The sequence below is a fragment of the Acartia tonsa genome, chromosome 5 (genome assembly GCF_053477335.1).
Source record: "Acartia tonsa isolate MP-2025a chromosome 5, ASM5347733v1, whole genome shotgun sequence".
Lineage (NCBI taxonomy): Eukaryota > Metazoa > Arthropoda > Copepoda > Calanoida > Acartiidae > Acartia > Acartia tonsa.
In genome coordinates, this window is record NC_137264.1 from 51,717,564 (window position 1) to 51,736,940 (window position 19,377).

At 33.3% G+C, this 19,377-nt stretch overlaps 3 protein-coding genes across 4 annotated transcripts in view; all 3 read right to left on the minus strand.

Annotated features, from left to right (window-relative positions):
- Nucleotides 1-1,677: 1,677 nt before the first annotated feature.
- LOC145320199 (uncharacterized) lies at nucleotides 1,678-5,516 on the minus strand. Its single transcript, XM_080162638.1, has 5 exons — nucleotides 5,141-5,516; nucleotides 4,101-4,956; nucleotides 2,875-2,929; nucleotides 2,236-2,543; nucleotides 1,678-2,032 (listed from the first exon to the last, which is right to left on the minus strand). The coding sequence occupies exons 2-5, from the start codon at nucleotides 4,187-4,189 to the stop codon at nucleotides 1,678-1,680; spliced, it is 807 nt and encodes a 268-aa protein (XP_080018764.1). The 5' UTR covers nucleotides 4,190-4,956; nucleotides 5,141-5,516.
- Nucleotides 5,517-6,609: 1,093 nt separating this feature from the next.
- Nucleotides 6,610-14,006, minus strand: LOC145319795 (mitochondrial inner membrane protease subunit 1-like). The gene is made up of 6 exons (XM_080162150.1): nucleotides 13,906-14,006; nucleotides 12,487-12,557; nucleotides 11,646-11,721; nucleotides 11,076-11,184; nucleotides 10,045-10,111; nucleotides 6,610-6,946 (listed from the first exon to the last, which is right to left on the minus strand). The coding sequence occupies exons 1-6, from the start codon at nucleotides 14,004-14,006 to the stop codon at nucleotides 6,870-6,872; spliced, it is 501 nt and encodes a 166-aa protein (XP_080018276.1). The 3' UTR covers nucleotides 6,610-6,869.
- The window catches only part of Dna2 (DNA replication helicase/nuclease 2), a 41,732-nt gene continuing 36,329 nt past the window's right edge, over nucleotides 13,975-19,377 (minus strand). Inside the window, exons 27-29 of one of the 2 annotated variants that reach the window (XM_080162149.1) lie at nucleotides 18,482-18,602; nucleotides 17,571-17,703; nucleotides 13,975-14,957 (exon numbers count right to left, since the gene is read on the minus strand). In XM_080162149.1, the coding sequence (XP_080018275.1) occupies nucleotides 14,894-14,957; nucleotides 17,571-17,703; nucleotides 18,482-18,602 (318 nt within the window). In that variant the 3' untranslated portion in view covers nucleotides 13,975-14,893. Of the gene's footprint in view, nucleotides 14,958-17,570; nucleotides 17,707-18,481; nucleotides 18,603-19,377 lie in introns of both variants that reach the window. The other variant, XM_080162148.1, reaches the window with a different exon arrangement.

The following is a 19,377-nucleotide window of genomic DNA, read 5'->3' on the forward strand; positions in this document are numbered from 1 at the left end:
TATCAGCCAATTCCAGAAAGGACAAGAAACAATGGTTAATGTCAAAACAGGGGTGTATATTCTGCACAAGGTTTATTTTTTTTCCCCAGCGACAAATTTTTAAATTTTTTCCCCCCCCTTGTTTTTTCTCACCAAGTAGGGGGGGGGGGGGGGGGAAATGGAAAAATATTTATATAACTCTATATTTTATTTATTATTTCCCTCCTGCCACACATTTTTTTAGTTTTTTTTTCACCAAGGAGGGGGGGAAATGGAAAAAATGTTTTCAGTTTTCTTAATTTTTACATTTTTTCCCTCCAACCACTTATTTTTTATTTCCCCCCCCCCCCCCCTGAGCCGGGGATCCCATGTAGAATATACACCCCTGTGTCAAAAAGACAACTAAAGGATTTTTTTCTGGCCAAACATTTCCACAACATTTGAAAAAGTCAAAAACATAAATGTCTACAACATAAACATAAAGTGTCTGTTTCCTTATTTTTTTTGTTCAAGTTACAGATAATTGTTAGGTACTTTTAGCTTATTATGAATGATAATATTTTTTTTATTAGAAAAAATATAAAAATATATTGTTGTTATATACATAAGTTTCACTTGAATTGACGAGATTTATATCATACAGGCAAATTAAAATACTTTATAAAGATGGCGTTTTAAAAATTTCAGATATACTTATCTGGCGTGGAGGTTAACCGTGATCAATTTTCATGGCACCTTAAGGGGGGAGGGAGTTTTGACACATTTGCGTAAACCTGGTGTATAGACTTTATCTTTAGACTGAGAGGATAGGTTATAAAGGATAAAATCATTCTTGATATGATGAATTTCACGAAGTTTTAAGATTTTTGAAAAGGCCTCCAGGTTCAGGTGTGCAGACCTCCAGGTGGTCTCTGGACAGGTAAAAAATCTAAATTTCTTATTTGAACAGTATTGAGGAATACTTATAAAACAAAGTAAGCTTATTTTCCAATGTTATTTTTGTATTTCAGGTAAGAACTTAAAATTATTTACCTCAATAATTGAAAATAAACTTATATTTTCATTATATTACCATCCTACCTCATTGAAACCAAAAATTTAAATTCCCATCCATATTTTATCCTAGGGATCATTGGGAATCAAGCCATGTATTCAAAAATAAGATTTTACCTTAAGAATTAGAAGTGAACTAAAAATAAACATAAAATTAATTTTAAATGTTATTAACCATTTCAATAATAGGTAAACTTTCATTAGTTAATAATTACTGCTCCTAGTCTTGTGGATTTCAGGCGAACTAAGGAAAGATATCCAATGATAAAAACAGCTTTTAATAATCTACTGCATAATACAAAAACAAAAATCATTTTGATCAACTTATTCTGAAAAAAAATATTTCATAATACATACCTATGTATACAAGACTACAAATAAAAATTTTTGGTTTTAATGAGGTAGGTAGGTAATATTATGAAAATATTTTCAATTATTGAGGTAAATATTTTAGTTTATACCTGAAATACATAAATAACATTTGAAAATATGCTTACTTTGTTGTACAAGTTTACCTCTATCTGTTCAAATAAGAAATTTAGATTTTTTACCTGTCCAGAGACCACTGGGAGGCCTGCAGCACCTGAACCTGGAGGCCGATTGTAATTTTTTCTTCAGTTATGTAAATAATATATAAAAAGAAGCTTATGTTGTTTTTTGCTTATTCTCAGACCAACCCATTGGACGTGAAGCAATTTCATGGTATTCTTTAGCATCAAAGCAGGTTATGATTTCATCGTAGCGCCTATCTGCAGCCTGCATCATATTATGCTCCTCACAGAAATCAATTGCCAATTTGATTAGATTATTCTTTGTCTGGGAGTTTACGCGGTGATCATCAGGGAAAATGCTTCTAAAATAGTTTCTGATGTGTTTTTCTTTCTTGACATGATTAAACATGTCGTCAGAATTGCCCCACGCACTCTTACATCCTTCCAGCTTGCAGTTGTACATCAGTGGCAAGGTTTTTTTCCACGGATCTGCAAACTCAGTTACATAACTAGAAAAAAAATTATTCATATTGAAACTGGTGCATTTTGGAAAAAAGATCTATTTTTCGACATACAAAGCTTTAGACAATGTCAAAATTATTTTTGTATACTTTTAGCAAACAATATATGAAAATCTAAAGAAAAAAGCCAAGATACACAAACTTTCATAAGAGCAAACACATATTTTATCAAAAACAAATAAAAAATTTACCATAATCCAACAACAGGTCCTTCATATTCTTCCAGTCTTTCTCGTAGTGATATAGAAATATCAATTCTTGGTTTAGGTGCTGCCAGCTTTATCTTCTTTGGTTGGTTCACTGGCTCTGGTTCGTATCCCAAGGTTCTTTGTTTATATGCAATTGCTTTTCTTATATGTTTTTTACCCCCAACATGATCTTTAAGACTAGGGTCGACTTTTTTGAGGTCACAGCAACACACTAGACAGAAGAACAAATATTGTTCACCTGTCTTCATGTCTTTGTGACAAAAATCTGCAGGAATTGTCCTAAGCTCAGCCTGAAGTCATGGGTGTTTATTCTGCACAAGATTTATTTTTTCCCCTGATGCAAAATCCCCCCCCCCCTCACCCTTCTTAAAATTAAATTTCCCATTATTCTAAGGGATTTTTGTGTCTGTAGATGAGAGGACTTTTTAGATGGAATTTTTAAATTATTTCCCATATTGTTAGTTTTTTTGGTCCGATATTTAATTTTTTTATGTATTAGTATCCGCTGATGTTTTCATTATGTCCTATTTTTTTTCATTTTCCCCCTCCCTACATATGTTTCATCCCCCCCCCCCCATTTTAGCCGGGGATCCCAATCCCATACAGAATATACACCCCTGCCTGAAATACATACATATCTTGTCTATCTAGGATTTTATCATCCCCACTCATACACCTAAAAAATAATTCTTTATTATACACCAATTTTCGATATTTATAACAGGAACACACACTTTCGAGGACTTATAAGAAGCTTCATTGTAAAGGATTACCAAATCATTTAGCGGTAAGCAAGATCCTTTGTTACAAAGAATTGGAAGAAGATGAATATGAGAGAGACATTGGCGTTAAAATATCATCTGATCTAAAACCATCAAAGCATTGTCAAGAAGCTGCAAACAGAGCAAGAGTTGTCCTTGGCCAAATTTCTTGATGTTTTCATTACAGAGACAAAGTAGTGTTCTTGAGGTTGTATAAACAATATGTCCGCCCACACATGGAATTCTCAAGTGTAGCCTGGTCCCCCTGGCAGGTCAATGATATATCTGTTTTAGAAGAAGTACAAGTTAAAGCTGTCAAAATGATTTCTGGACTTCAAGGTAAAGATTATGTTGAAAAACTGAAAGAGCTTTGTCTTTGGAGTCTAGAAAAAAGGAGACTTATGTTCGATATTATTCAGATGCACAAGTTAATCACAAATATTGGACATGTGAAGTGTAATTATAGACACCCGGAAGTGAACCCAGAAAGAACAGTTCACAAACAGACTCTTTAAACATAATAAAAGAGAGATCTAACCTAGAAATTAGAAAAAACTTTTTCACAGTGAGAACGGCAGATATTTGGAACCCATTACCAAGTGACATAAAAAGTATCAGACAAGTGACAACATTTAAAAAAAGACTAGTTCAGTGGATGAGCGAGAAAAAATTAACCAGCAGAGACTGAATTCTTCATCATGGCTTTACGAGCTTACCGAAGAAAACACATACAAGTAAACAAGTAAGTAAACAGACACACATCCACCTGTTATCGTTATAATAAGTAAAAGAATGTCTTCTGTCTATAAGTACCGAAAGAACTTGCTAACTGCTGAACCGATATGGTTCAACTTTAAACGTTAGCTTCTCGCTCATAGATCTGAAGATGATTTTTAACTTTTTGGGGAAAGGGTACCATCACCCTCTTAGGAGAAATTGTCCTTAGAAAAAATTACCCCCTCAAAAAAATCGATCACTTTTTCTTTTTAAATGTATAATAAAAAATTGGTTTATAGAATTTATTTACCCCTTCTCAAGTGCCTCTAGGGTCGAAGCCGCTAGTTTTATGTATAAGGCAGGCCTTACCTAACTTCCATAACTCCCTCCATTTCAACAAAGATACCATTTGCTGGATCAACCTTACCCTCAATATTGTTTTCATTTCTTAATGCCATTTTTCTTGGTCTTTTTTGGTCTGAAATTTAGTTTTAACAAATTATTTGTAATTTTATCATTTACCTATTTTCTTCTACATTAACATGTATGTATTTAATTTTGTTTTACTTCTTAATGCCATAATTCTTGTATAATCTGAACAATGGCCATTAAATTTTAAGGTTTTAATATATTTCTTTAAAATTTCTTCAAGCATGACAACATCCAAAAGTAGTGCAAAGCACTTGGACAATCATAAAGTCATTTTCTCCGCCCTCCCAATAGGTACCTAATATTTTTTTTACAAAAATTGTTCAATGTTATGCATTGTTTCTGTGTTTTACAATTTTGAATCACAGCCAAATGACATTATTTTTTGTTGTTAATACATTAATGCTAAAAACATTACTAATTACCTAGATTATAAAACTAACAGAAAGCCTTTATTTCACTGTTTTGAGTTTGCAAATGCGACACCCCCCCCGCGCCCTAAAAGCTCTATTTGTATGATTAATATTGAAAAGTTATAAAAATCATCAATGTAGACATTATAGATAGGACAATGGACAATAATGAAATCTTCCCATCACTAATGATAACAAATTCCTTCTTTGGTAGAACGAAATTTTGGTTGGTGGAAAATGGGAGAATATAATCTAAATTTTAATCCCAGATATTGGCAAAAACTAGTTTGCACAGTTTGAGGGAAAGATTCACTTATATAGTTCATTGTTCTAAATCTTTCAACCTTTGAATGACAATAGTTGGTGATGTAACATGGATGAGACTATTATTATTTATCGCATTGTATTATAGACACCTTTCCGAGGATAGTAAAATGAAAAAGGTTAATTCTAGTTTTATTTGCCCCACTGAGCCGAAAACCCGCTCCAAAACAACTGGTATTAATAATATGTTTTTTTTTTAAATCTTATTTCTCATGGAAAATTGTGTTTAATACGATACGATACATGAGATTCCAGTATGGCTCAGAACCGGTTCTATTCTAGCGGATTTAAGTCGGTTTAGAAGCCATACTGAAAAGTATTAGAATCCAATTATTTTACAAACACAAAAAAACATCTTTTATTTACACATGATAACGAAACTCAGGAATCTTAAGGGATAAGACAATGGACACTAACTTGTTGTACATCCCAAATGATGATCAACAAAATTTGCCCTTTATTCTGTAGATTTACATTTCCTTTCTAGAAATCCCCCAACCCCCAGGAATGGAAGGGGATTATAGAAAATAAACAACCCTGGTTTACATTTTTAGTAGCGCTACTGTTCTTTGACTAGAGTATCATGTCCTTGTTACAGTGTTTCAGAGCCGAAGCCGGGATCCGTGGAGCCGCCATATTTTGCTGGAGCCAGGATTTTCGTTAAAAACGGCTCCAGCTCCGGACTAGATAAATAAAGAGATTTTTTACAAATTATAATTTGGTAACTCTGTTTTGTCATGTGCAAATGCCCTTTTTAAGTTTTTCAAGTCCATTTTTATCAAAAATTGAACTTTTAATTCCTTCAAAAGTCAAAAATAGACTCGGGAGAAAAAAAATGTGTCGAGATTTTCTTGATTTTAGGTCGGAGCCGGAGCTGGAGCCGTATCATCACATACGGCTCCGCGGAGACGGAGCCGCACCAAAATCAAACGGCTTCGAAAACTGGATAATTAGACATAATAATTGAAGAAAAAAGGTATAACTAATAAGCAAGTAAAAAAATCTAGGGGAAAAAAATAAGCGTCAACTATTTCACACATGGCTAAAATCAACTGGTTTTTGGAGTTTGGGATATCATTGAAAATATCCCTTCGAGTACCTAAAAAGACAAACTCGACACCTCGATAAATTTGACCCCAAAACTGTTTTAGCTTAAATTAATTCGCTTATTGGCTAAACCTGGTCATTTAAAAAAATCCATTTTATGTTACTATGAAAATATAAAATTTTAGTGCATAGTTAAGCATTTTTTTTTTAAATTTTCTGTCGTTTGTTCAAAGTAATGAAATAAGGGGAATATTATATAAAAATATTCTTCATTATGATAGCAATGGCACTTTTAATGAGATGATAAGTAACAGATGTGGGATCATGGAAAGAAAACGAAGTAGCGGGTTTCGTCGTATTTTCATAGTATCTTTTGATAGGTTATGATTGCCCCGCAGGGTTAGAGCCCCCTGCAATGGCTAGAAATATGAGAAAAGCTACTGTGAAAAGACGACAGAAACCCGCAACTTAGTTTTCTTTCCTTGATCTCAGGTGTGAATTCATTTCCGCACACGTTAACATCAGAACCACAAATAAATGACGGGTAAGAAAATGCCGTTTCTCTCAGTCGTACGCGGTCATACGCAACACTGGAAGAGTGACGCAAATTTAAGATCTCAGTTTTCGCGGTTTAAAAAATTTTTATCCGAATTTTTAAAAAATTACATGCATCGCTTTTATCTTATAGAGAAAATAAGTAAATTATTGCGAAAATTTATATGAAAATTTTCGTCAACCTTCAAATATTGCAGATTAAAGCGTACAACTTTGTAAAACGGCATTTTCTTATCCGTAATTAATTAAATATCCTTATGGTTTCTTATTGTGATTGTAAAACATTATGCGGATGTGATGGTATGCAGAAGTAAAGTAGTAGGATGGAGGATGTTTGTTTGTCGTAAAGATCTGTTGATGGGAAGATGCATCAAATTTCCCTATGAAGTTGGTTTTGTTTAAAATTGATGGGCCACACAGAGCATATCAGCTTACCCTCCACTAAACCTGAAAACAAATCATTTAAAGGGGACTATCCACGAACAAGAGCAAGTGATTCTAACAGGGTTTCGGATCCGGATCCGCATATTTTTGAGTCCAAGGTACTCAAATTTTCAATATTGAAAAAAAAATTCTAAGAGGATAATGCCAACCCTTTTTCTAAATATACATTTTTAATAAAGATGATATACTTTTATGTCAAAGCTTTTTAACAACAGTTTGAACTCATCAAAACATTTGATGATATTGCACTAACAGATGCTTAACATTTCAAAGTTTTTTTTACATATGGTGAAACCTAACCTTTTAGTCGATAAACCAAATATTAAACATAAACCTAGTATATCCACTAAAAAAATGATATGGATCAATGCTGGAATGTGCTTAGAATTACTTGCTTCTTGTTCGTGGATACTAGATAGTCCCCTTTTATACATTTACTAGCGGCTATGCCTCTAGAAGCCTCTAGGGGCATTGGTAGGAGGGAGAAAGTCGACCCATCCCATTTTAAATTTGAGTTTCAAAAGAGTTAAAAAAATATTTTTTGGGGGGAGGGGGTGAAGACACCCTCTCCAAAAATAGTTTAAAACCTTCCAAGGACCTATAAGAAGTTTCACTGTAGAGGAGAACAATATCGGTTCAGCGGTTAGCGAGATCCTTTGGGACAGACAAAAAACGCTTACTACTTTATATAATAGGATTAAGAACTTAACAAGGATTAACATCCGAGTAAAACACTAGAGGGAGAAAGGGTTAAATAACTGTTTCTCCCCATTACATTACTCTCAATTGGTTCATTGAAAATCAATCAATGGTGTCGGGGATATTAACACAGCCAAGTTGCAAAAACCAATTCGCTAGCAGACAAAAAAAGGTCATTGAAAAAGGGAGGGAGATAGTTATATGTACATACATCTATACTATAGATCTGTTGGATCTACAATAAAAAAACTTAATGATACACAATTTACTTCAACAATGATAATAAAAACAAGGATGACAACATCCATAAGTAGCGAAGCACAAAAAATCGTGGATGGAAATACGTAAAAGTAGATTTAAAGTGTATTTATTAAAATCAAGAATAGATTTATTGGAGAAAATAAACACGAAACCTTGTTTTATTTTTAATGATGACGACAGTCAAAGTAGATTACATAAAAGATTCTCATAACAATGGGAAAAATTATTTTGATACTAATATCCCAAAAAAGTTTGAAATTGGGACCAAAACACCAAATATATGGGGAAATATGTAAAACATATAAAAATAGCCAAAAACCTGATAAAAGGCAGTCGGACCGCCATGGTTGTTTTCTTTAAACAACGTGAAATTTAATTTTGATATCTATAACTGAAAAAATTTTGAAAATCGGACCATAAACACTGAAGATAATGTAAATAATGTAAAAAATACAAAAAAAGCCTAAAACCTGCAAAAAGGCAGTCTGGCCGTTATGGTTGTTTTCTTTAAACGAAGGGAAATTTAATTCTTATGTCTAATGTCTATAACTGAAAAAAATTTTGAAAATTGGACCATAAACACTGAAGATATGGTGAAAATGTGAAAAATACAAAAATAGCCTAAAACCTGCAAAATGGCAGTGTGGCCGTCATGGTTTTTTTCTGTAAACGACAGGAAATTTAATTTTGATATCAATAACTGAAAAAATTTTGAAAATCGGACCATAAACACTGAAGATATGGAGAAAAATGTGAAAAATACAAAAATAGCCTAAAACCTGCTAAAAAGCGGTTCGACCGCCCTTGATGTTTCATAGTTAATTGTGCTCCTTAATAATGGGAATGTTGTCAAAAAATTTCAGCTGTCTATCTTTAATAGGAGCCGAGAAAATCACGTTTCCCCTATTCTGTCTTACACGGACGGACGGACAGACGGACGGACGGACGGACGGACGGACATTTCGAATTATAGAGTAGCTTCGCTACTAAAAATTCAATTAGATGAGAGTTAGTAAACTTCTAGTTTTAAACCATTAGAGTTCAAAAAAAAGTATTTAAGTGTTTAAGCCAACGAATAAGATAACGTATTATAAAACTTAGGGTACAATTTTCCAAAATCTTTGCGACAAGGTTGTGATGTAAATTTTTTTATCACTAAAAAAACAGATTTTTTGTTGAAAATTCCTCGTCTCTCTCTGATAAATTAAATAAGAATTTTAAAAATTGGACCAAAAGTCATATTTAGTAAATTAGTTGAATTCTTTAGAATGTAAAAATATGGTAGACACAAGTGCTCGGTTGAGGAATAAACCCTCCTGTTCCCGCCCCCCACTTAGTGATGGGGATAGTTTTTATCCTTTTCCAAACCCCTATAAAACAAACAAACATATAGCTTCAATTTTTTTGAAAGGTTGGGGCGTGGGCAGAGTTGTGGATCCGGATCCTTGGGTATAAATTTATGGAAAAATCTACCTAAATTTATATAAAATAGTCACTTACAAATCTACAAATTTTACAAAGGAGGACATCATCTCAGACATTCTCGTGATCAGAGCCAATCTTTAAGGTTTAGGTTCAGACTTGAAAATTAAAAGTATTTTTGACTTCGAGATTAAAGAATAAATATTTTTTGAAAAATTTGGTAATTTTATTTTTATTGTCAAGGATCCGGATCCGCACTGACCAAATTTGGAGGATCCGGATCCGCATACAATCAATGCGGATCCGCAACACTGGGCGTGGGGTTATCGGTGCCCTGGAGGGTACTTTGTGTCATAGCGCCAAAGTTATTTACTAATTCATTATTTTATTAGTAGCGAAACTACTAGGTATATACTAAAATGTTTGTCTGTAGTGTAATGTAATAAGTTTAACGGGTGTTACTCAGCTGCTATATAAGATAGGATAATGAAATTTCTATTGAAGATTCCCTTAGCCAATTAGCATCTGCTCTATAGCTAACTTTGCCATCCTTAACACACGAGTATAAATGGTAGATTTTAATAGAAATTTTTAATTAGACACATTGGTACCCTAAGTTTCATAACCACATTATTTTATTTGTTGGTTGTATGTATATGAATTTTATCGTCCATTGTCTTATCCCTTAAGATCTTATAAGGCTTTGAAATGAATTTTACCTAAAGGTACAGCTCCATAAGTATTGGAGTCTCTTGACACAGCTCGATGATCGCCTTCCAACCAAATCTAAAATTATTTTGATGCTATTAGGTGATTACAAGGACGATTAGGCATAATGTTAGCAGGAAAGTAAGTTAATATTAAACAGTTTTACAAAAAAAACTTAGGCGTTTAGTCGTATTTACACAGTAGCTTTTCTCCTATTTCTATCCCCTGTGGGTAAATGTTTAACATTTACGTAACCTAACCTAACCTAAAATAACCTATCAAAACATACTGTGAACATATGGCGAAACGCCCCTTAGGAAACCGAAAATTCCCAGAAACTTTTAGACGTAAAAATTAGGGTTGGGCCGGATATCCGGTCATTTTCAATATCCGGCCGGATATCGGCGGGATATTAAAACTATCCAGTTACATGATATCCGGCTGATTTTTGACGCCGGATATCTGGTTATCCGGCCGGATATTCTGTAAATTGCCGGATATCGAACATTGGTCAGATATCCGGCCAGAACCGGATATCCGGCATTATAAATCAGCCGGATATCCAGTATCTGGTATCCGGCCAAATAAGTATCCGACCCAACCCTAGTTAAAATAAATTTAAACAAACACTGTCGATAGATATATTCGTTTGTTCATCTGTCTGACTTTGTGAGCTTAACTTAAATGGATAATATAATCTCTGTTTATTTTATCAATAAAAAAACATAATATTAATGCTGGAAAATTTAAACAAATTTATTTTATGTAAATAATTTAGAATACAAATTAAAACTTTCCACAATAATTAGGCGCAATAAAATATATAAATTGTAAAATATCATTGAAATAAAATCAATTGATAAAACCATAAATCAATTTATCTATCCATAAAATCATTAATCAATCCATCGATCTATTAATCTATCAATCCACCAATCTATTAATCTATCAATCCATAAAACTCATTTATATAAATTCCATCAATCTATCAATCTTTTATCAATGCATCAAACTAACAATCAATCAATCCGTCCATCCATACCTGTCCGGCAGGTACAAACATTTCTGGCCCTTTATAATGTCCAGGCACTCTGTCACCTGGCAGACCAACAATTCTTTTACAAATTCTTTCTTGGGGCTGGGTTGGATCTCTAAAATATACTTTTTATTCAGAGATCTTAAGGTAAAAGACAAAGGCCAATAAATTTATGTACATCCCCAATGATGATACACTAAATTTCCCCTTCTGTAGATTAAAATTAGTGATTGAAACGTTTGAACACTCAGTTTAATGAATCAACCAATCAAAATTCACGTCCCTAAAGTTATTAAATCAATGATAAAAAAAAAACATTATTTTTAAACATTGGGTACAAGTGTAATGAACAGCCCATTGTCCCCTCCCTCCCTGCTTTTAATTTGCATTGAGAGAAAGAAAGAGAAGAAAAATAGAAATTTTGCGGAAATTTCTAGGGTTGATTAAAATATTTATTGGACCAATAAGAAACTTATCAGTAAAGGAGAACCAAATCGGTTTAGCAGTGAGCTAAATCCTTTGCAACAGACGGAAATCCTGTTACTTTTTATATGAATTATCTGTAATTGAGTGTACCTTGTAATAACAACGTCTCCACGTAGTAAATCTTTAAGGTTCAGTCTTCCTGCGGGACAACTCAAAACTATTTCACCTGGAAATAATATATTGAACAACTAAGATGATAACATCAATACATGGGTGTATTATATTCTGCAGAAAGGGGGGGGGGGGATTTAAAAATAAAGAGTACAGAGCTTGTGTAGCCGTTGCCGTAGTCGTGGCCGTATTCGTGGCTGCCAATAAAACATGGATTTGTAAAAGTTTGAAGTTTTTACATATTATTATTATTTTTTTTCTTCATATTTTTACTAAAAATTCAAAAAGTGGTTGTGATTTTAAGATTTAAAGCTGTGGCCACGCGTAGCCAATTTGATTTAAAGATCGCTATTAGGTTAGTGGCTGTACTTCTGGCAGCGGCAACGGCAACGGATACACATTTAAAGATCCAGCTCTGAAAACATTTTTTCCATTTTTTCTATTTTTTCTATTCTTGGAGGGAAAAACTAGATAAATATTGGGGAAAGAGGAAAAATGAAAAAAAAAACAGGAGAAAAAATGGTAGGTAATTTTTATTATTACGGACAAAAAGTCATCAAGTAGATTTGCTGTTAAAAGCAGAATAGCATCGTATTATAAACGGCTTTCCGCGGATATAGAATGTACAATTATAAGATTAAAACCAGTTTTTTAGCCCCGAGGTGCCTAAGGCGCGGGCTAAAAAAACTGGTTTTAATCATATGATTGTACATTTTTATATTCGTAGAAAGCTGGATATAATACGATGCTAGACCGTATGGATGAGAACCGGTTCCTGTCCACCGGATTCGAATGAATACGAGAAACAATATTATCGTACCATGAGATAAAGTTGGTTCCATAGAGTTTTCTAGAACCATCCAGAAATCAAAAACATAATGTGTAAAAGTTCTAAAATAAAAAAAATATCAATGGCACGTAGGATTTACCTACCTAATACTTTTTATTAATACCTAATGTTTTTATATCCTTATACTAAAGTAACAGGATGTCTGTGTGTTTGTACCGAAGGATCTCGCTTACCGCTGAACCGATCGGGTTCTCCTTAACAAGGTAGCTTCTCATAAGTCCCAGGAAGGTTTATAACTATTTTGGGGGAGGGTACCACCACCCTATCAGGAGAAATCGCCCCTAGAAAAAAATTACCCCTCCCGAAAAAGAGACTCCAACGAAACATAAACCAATTATTTCTGTAATTAGAAATTTTAAATAAAAAAAAAACATTCAAAGTGCCACTAGAGGCATCTAGGGGCGTAGCCGCTAGTTTATAAATAAAGTGGGAGGTAGATTGTGCTAAAATTACGTAAATGTGTAAGTTTTAAGGCTTAAAAACAGTAGTAAAACGATAAAATTTATGTTAAGTTTAATACAATTTTTTTGTCTATAGTTCTTTTTAATAAGGAATAAACATATTTAGTGAATATTATCGTTCTACTACCTACTGTTTTTAAGCCTTAAAACTCGCACCTTTACGGAATTTTAGCACAACCTACCTTCCCCTATTTAGGTAGCACTACATTCTTTACTAGTTGCCGCGCCCCTGGCGTAGTATTTGAAGTATAAATGAGTATAAAAATAGCCAAAAACTATCCCAAAACTTAAATCAGATATTAAACTGGCCTAAAATCATTACAAGACCTATGTGAAGCTTGCCTAAATCTAAGAACCGAATCGGTTCAGTAGTTTTTGATATCTTAAGCTTCAGACAAAAACCCTTACTATTTTATATAGTAGGAGAATAGGAGGGTAATCAAGCAGCCTTCAAAAAGAGATTGACCGAAGAATCCCAATTACACAACACAACACTTCATCCCAAATTTTTTTGTAGGGGGGGGGGGGATATAATTTCTAGAAAAGATGGCTGTTTAAGCATAGCAGCAGTAGTTACCATTCCCTTGAATATGATTTGCTGTGGCCCAGACTTGAACCTGGCGCATCCAACGTTTTGTGTTTCGAGGGAATACCTCTGGGAACGGTTTTGGTAACAAAGATGGGCAAGACCTTCACAGTGGGGCACACGGCACTAACCTCCCAACTATTGCTGACAACCAACCCTATGATTTTACGACCTTTGTCTTGGAGTTCTAGCTGTGCAGCATGGTCATGAGTTCACCGTACTCTTACTATTAATGTCGCACATCAATAGGTACGTCTTATATGACGTGGTTAAGAACGAGCCCTGCAAATTCCCATCGACTAGCGGATGCGCTAAGCTACAGTTGGAGTGAATAATACTTACTTATAGACACAACCCGTCAGAACAACCTTGCCACCAAATCTTAACAGCTTTCTAACATTCTCCATTGAGTTTTCTGAAATCACATATGATTTAGACCACATGGGTAGGTTAGTAAACTAAAATTTATCATTATACGTTTAAAAAATAATTTTCAGTCTTAAAAATATAAAAAATTAGGTACATTGGATTTGAAAGTCAAGAAACAAAATTAACTACTTTACAAAAAAATATTAGGTAAATGATAAAAAAGTATATCACAGGATACTTATAATATAAAATCTTCCAAATAAATGATCAAAATGTGTCAAATAAAAATATAATTGAATCACAGATAATTTTAGTACCACTATGGTACCCAAAGATTGAATCCTAATGCTTTATAGAAACTGGACCATTGATATTACAAATAAAAGAAAAAAGCGCCTGTAGGTAGAAGGTTCATCAGTTTAATCGAAGAACCATACCTATAAAATAACATTAACAATAATTTTGTGATTATTTTACTATTGTGATATTACCTAGGTAAAAAATATCAAATGCATTTTTATTAATCCAATAAGACCAATTCCATGGGAACCTTCTTATTATATTTATATTTTTAGAATAAATTATGAGATCTATTAGTTTCTCGAACAAATATTTGGGATGTTGGAATTGCAATGAATGAATTCAATTACAAAATGAATAAGTGATATTTATTACTTTTATTAACCTACTAAATACTATTGGTTTATTTTTTTTCAAATGTATTTTAAAACAATTTACGTATTTATATTTGCATTATTTAATTTTTTTATGAAAAATATAAATTATTTTTGGTACTGTCTGATGAAAATAAGTCTTTAATAATATCATAAATGTATTTTGATTTGAGACGCCAAGTGGCAAAAATTTAAACTAATATAAATCAAAATTACTAATCCTACGAGAAAGATAAGACAAAAGAAGATTACAACACAGGCGTTTTAAAAACCTATCTATCTATTGATTAGAATTCTGTTTTGTTTGTAATTTGTACAATTCTGTTCTCTTCTAGGAAAATTTTCATATCCCTGAAATAAACAAAAAAATGAAACAGCTTATAGAGATAATAAAAGATGACGTCATACAATACAAATGACCAATGATAAGCCAGTAAACATTTTGATTTGATTGTTTTAATTCCATGCGGACCAAGAGGTTCATTAAAGGAATATCATATTGTCTCAGGAATCAAGTGTCTATTAACAAAATTTAAAATTTAAAATGTGACATTTTCACTGGATTCATGCATCAATTGTAAGTGTTTTTAGTTTTTCTTTAAATTGTTTTACATTTTCACTTCTGTTAATAGATTGTTCCAAAAGTTGATAATTGATTTTTGTGTTTTAAGATTGTATTTGTAATTGACCAATGGTAAAATGTACACTGGCCTATCATTGGTCATTCTTATTGTATGACGTCATTTTGTATAAGGCACTGTAAGCTGCTTCATGATCAAGATGTCAAGAAAACTGATGCCTATTCGAAATGAAAAAAAATATTACTGGCCTTTCGTAAAAAGACGTAGCTACCAGGCTTAAATAAAATAAAGTTTGAGGTTTTCTGTTAATTTAATCGGACTGACTTACAGACGTACACAGGCGGAGAAACATACGAACTGATCAACCCTAGTTGTAGAGTAGCTTGTAATACTAATAAAAATACGTTAACTATCACGGTCCAAGGAGAAATTCCTGACAGGGAGGGAGGGGACATTGAGCTGTTTATTACAAGGAGGGTAGGGGACTTAATGCTGTTTATTAGTCCCCAAAGTTTTATACTAACGTTTTCTCATTCGTACTCAACAACTTTGGGGACTTTGATTAGTTCGTTCATTAGATTGAGTGTCCAAACGTTTCAAGTCATTGTAGCGGTAATTTTATTTACCATCATTGGGGATGTACATTTTCCAATGTCATATCTAGCTTTAGATTCCTGGCAACTAAGACTCTTTGTGCAGAATATAAAGAATTTATCTAACTTTTAATAACACATTGCACATGCGATAAATTTTTTATTAACAAGGATGACAACATCCATAAAAAGCGAAGCACTGAAACGGTAGGACAAACGGGCACTAACACTAGTAAAGTGTCAGAACTGAATAATCAGAATATAAATGAATAAATGTCGATGCAAAATTGTAAGTAAAATTGTTGAAAAACTGCTTGATACAGAGTAATGTTTATGGACATACTTACATTTTTAGGACTTGATTATAGAGTTACTTCGCTTATAATATTGTACTTTGTTGTCCCAGGAATCAGTATACCAAAAATTCAGATCAATCGGATTATTAGATCACATAAAAATTTGTTGTTAAAAAAGTTAAAAAATAAACATGTTTAAAATGGACGTACGGACATTCTGGTAATGATTATAGAGTTGCTACGCTTTTTAAACTACTACAGGAATCACCATGCAAAGTTTGAAATGAATAGGACAATTCTAACATGCCTAAATTAGCGAAAAAAGCTATCCGTTACGGACGGACGGACGGACGGACACAGACGTACGGACAGACCCTAATTATAGAAAAGCTTCGCTTTCAAAAAATGTACACAATTTTGTAATGAAATAACAAGGACGAATAATGGCCAACAGTAGCTCCGTAAAAATATCATTTGGAAAAGGCGCAATATTCATTTCATCAACGTTAGTACAAGATATCTTGATTTTAAGTTGAAACATCTATTTTGAATTATTTTCAAAGATAAAAACAAGACGACCTTCAACTATTTACTAGCCAACAAATAAAGAATTTGAAATTTAGAAAAGGAGAAAAAAACTAACACAAGCAGCTGGGCCCCTAGAGATCCATTACGGAAATCTAAGCATTACCTAAACTACGTAAACCATCCTATTTCTTTTTTTATAAAATAGATTGGATCCATAAATTTTCTAAATGATTTCTACGAAACCAATATACCTATTAAAAAAATACACGCAATAAAATTTATTAAATTCTTAATCATTAATATTATTGGAATTAAAAATAAAGATTCTGCAACGCATTAATAAAACATTTATCCTTTTAAAATTAATTTCCTAAAACTTGATTAAAGACTAAACAAATTATTATTTTACGACTTATTAAGATTTAAATTAATAAGTACACCGTAGATTTATGAAAAAAAATCAATATAACATCTATAGAACTAAGGAAGGACGTTAATATTTTTTCTAGATGGGGTGAGGTGGGGGGGGGGGGGGGGGGGGTTGAAAGAAGTGCAATTTCTTATTTGACTTAATCTAAATCAAACCATTTTTTTAAAAAGAAAAGGTGAAATTTTTCTTATATAAAAGGACATAAATGCTTTTAGAATTTTTCAAAACACCGTGTACTACGGCATTTATAAATAAAAAAATACAACTCGTTTTGACCTATTTAAAGCCAGGGATCTTAAAGGATAAGACAATGACCGATAAATTGATGTGCATCCCCAATGATGATGCAAAAAATTTCCCCTTATGTAGATTAAAATAGTGGTTGAAACGTGGTAAATCTCAACATAATGAATCAACCAATCAAAAGTCCCCAAAGATGTTAAGCCAACGAACAAGAAAGCGTTATTATAAAACTTTGGGGACTAGTGCAATAAACAGCCCATTATCTCCACTCTACTCTCTAATTTGAAGCTTACCTAAAAGGTTGATATTCCCTGACCAGGGTGTCTAGACAGCCAACAAGAACGAGCTTGCACTTAGCTCTGGTGATGGCGACATTCAGCCTCCGCTCATCTGTCAGTATGTGGCCAGCCCGTACTCCACCCTTCTCTTCTACATAAAATTAAAGGATCATGGAAAGAAAACGAACTAGGAGGTTTCGTTGAATTATCACAGTAGCTTTTGATTGGTTCTTTTAGGTTGGGTAAATGTTGATGATTGCCCCGCAGGGTTAGAGCCTCCCGCAGAGGCTAGAAATAGGAGAAAAGCTAATTTTAAAATACGACGAAACCCGCAACTTCGTTTCCTTTAAAAGTTGAAAAATAAATCTGAATAACGGATAGATAATGAGAGAGAGAAAGAAAGAGAGAGAAAAAGAGAGACAATCTTTCAACTAAAGATTATTGTACACTTATTCTGCCAATAGTCAATTTAAAATTGTTTGGGGAAGATTGGATCAGGCAAATAGATAAAAAAAAAGGTTGTTTCCATGAAAATCGAGCTCTGAAACCCATGAAACCAGGTAAAGCTAGGGTCCTAGGACAAACGCAGGAGTCCCAAACGTCGGAGTGGACAAACGCAGGAGTGGACCCTTAACCTAACCTAACCTATTTTGAACCATGTTTAAGGTTTTTTAAATGCCTAACCCCTGCGGGGAGCTTATTTGTATATTCATATCTTAACCTTACCTACCCTGTATAGAAATACTTACTTAATTTAATATTTTAACACTCCAGCGTTTGTCCACTACGACGTTTGGGACTCCTGCGTTTGTCGTGGAACCAAAGTTGGATTATATTTGGTACTGGATAGTCCAGCAAGTACACATGGAGGGACAGACAAAGTTAATTACGGAGTAGCTTCGCTACGTTAAATATTAAATCAAAACCTGAGTCCACTTTCATAAAACTTCTGGTACACGAGTAGATGACCATCAGACAGTCCCTGCCTTGGAACTGGTCAACAGTACCAACTTCAACTCTGGCTAGATCAGCTGATTTTAGAGTCACCTAAATAATAACAAAATGTTTAATTTAATAAAGATTCTTTATTTGGATAAAAAGAACAAACAAATAGGCTTTTAGTAATTTAAAATACTATATGCAATGCATGCATTCCAACTAAGTTAGTTTAAATCAAACTCCTAAAAACTTTAAATGCTCAACAATAAAATTATAAAAAGAACTAAGGTGTTTCTAGGAGCCTTCTAAATTTAAGAAATAACATCAACTTATAATCATACTAGTTCAATTGTTTATCGCATCGTATGGCAAACAGTTTTCCGCGGATGGTGAAATAAACGGTTAGGTATACGATGAATTTCAGTTTTTGACCTGATTTAAATATAAGGGGGGGGGGTTTTAATGCAACCATCTCGTAATCAATGTATAAATGGCACTTAGAATTCGAATTTCGATCTCAAATTTTGCATGAGTAATCCTTGGTAGGTCTATTTTCCCTAAATCGAACAAAAAGTTGGAAAAGTTTTTTGCCTATTTTCAGAGCAAATTCATCATTAATTACATAGGAATCAACTTTTTAAAACATATTTTTGGTTTAATTCATGTTAAATGATAGCAATAACCATTTTTAAAATTTCTTGTTACAGCTGCTAAACGGCTAGAACCGGCTGAAAACGGCTGGGAGCTGCCAAGAGTATGAAGTCGATAGGGCATGTGACATGTCTAGGGGTAGGTTTTTATGGTTGCTGAGCTCAAAAATGCTACCAAAAATAGTGGCAGCCTATCAATATGGCAGCTGGGTAACAGCTGCAGCTCAGCTGGT

Coding starts and splice junctions, on each gene's coding strand:
- LOC145320199 (XM_080162638.1), bottom strand. CDS start 4,189: ATGGCATTAAGAAATGAAAACAATATTGAGGGTAAGGTTGATCCAGCA. Junction 2,544..2,874: donor AAGATATGTATGTATTTCAG/GCAGGGGTGTAT, acceptor CCATGACTTCAG/GCTGAGCTTAGGACAATTCC. Junction 2,033..2,235: donor GGACCTGTTGTTGGATTATG/GTAAATTTTTTA, acceptor TTTTTTTTCTAG/TTATGTAACTGAGTTTGCAG.
- LOC145319795 (XM_080162150.1), bottom strand. CDS start 14,006: ATGTGGTCTAAATCATATGTGATTTCAGAAAACTCAATGGAGAATGTT. Junction 11,722..12,486: donor GGAACCAACTTTATCTCATG/GTACGATAATAT, acceptor TATTATTTCCAG/GTGAAATAGTTTTGAGTTGT. Junction 10,112..11,075: donor TGTTTGTACCTGCCGGACAG/GTATGGATGGAC, acceptor AAATAATTTTAG/ATTTGGTTGGAAGGCGATCA.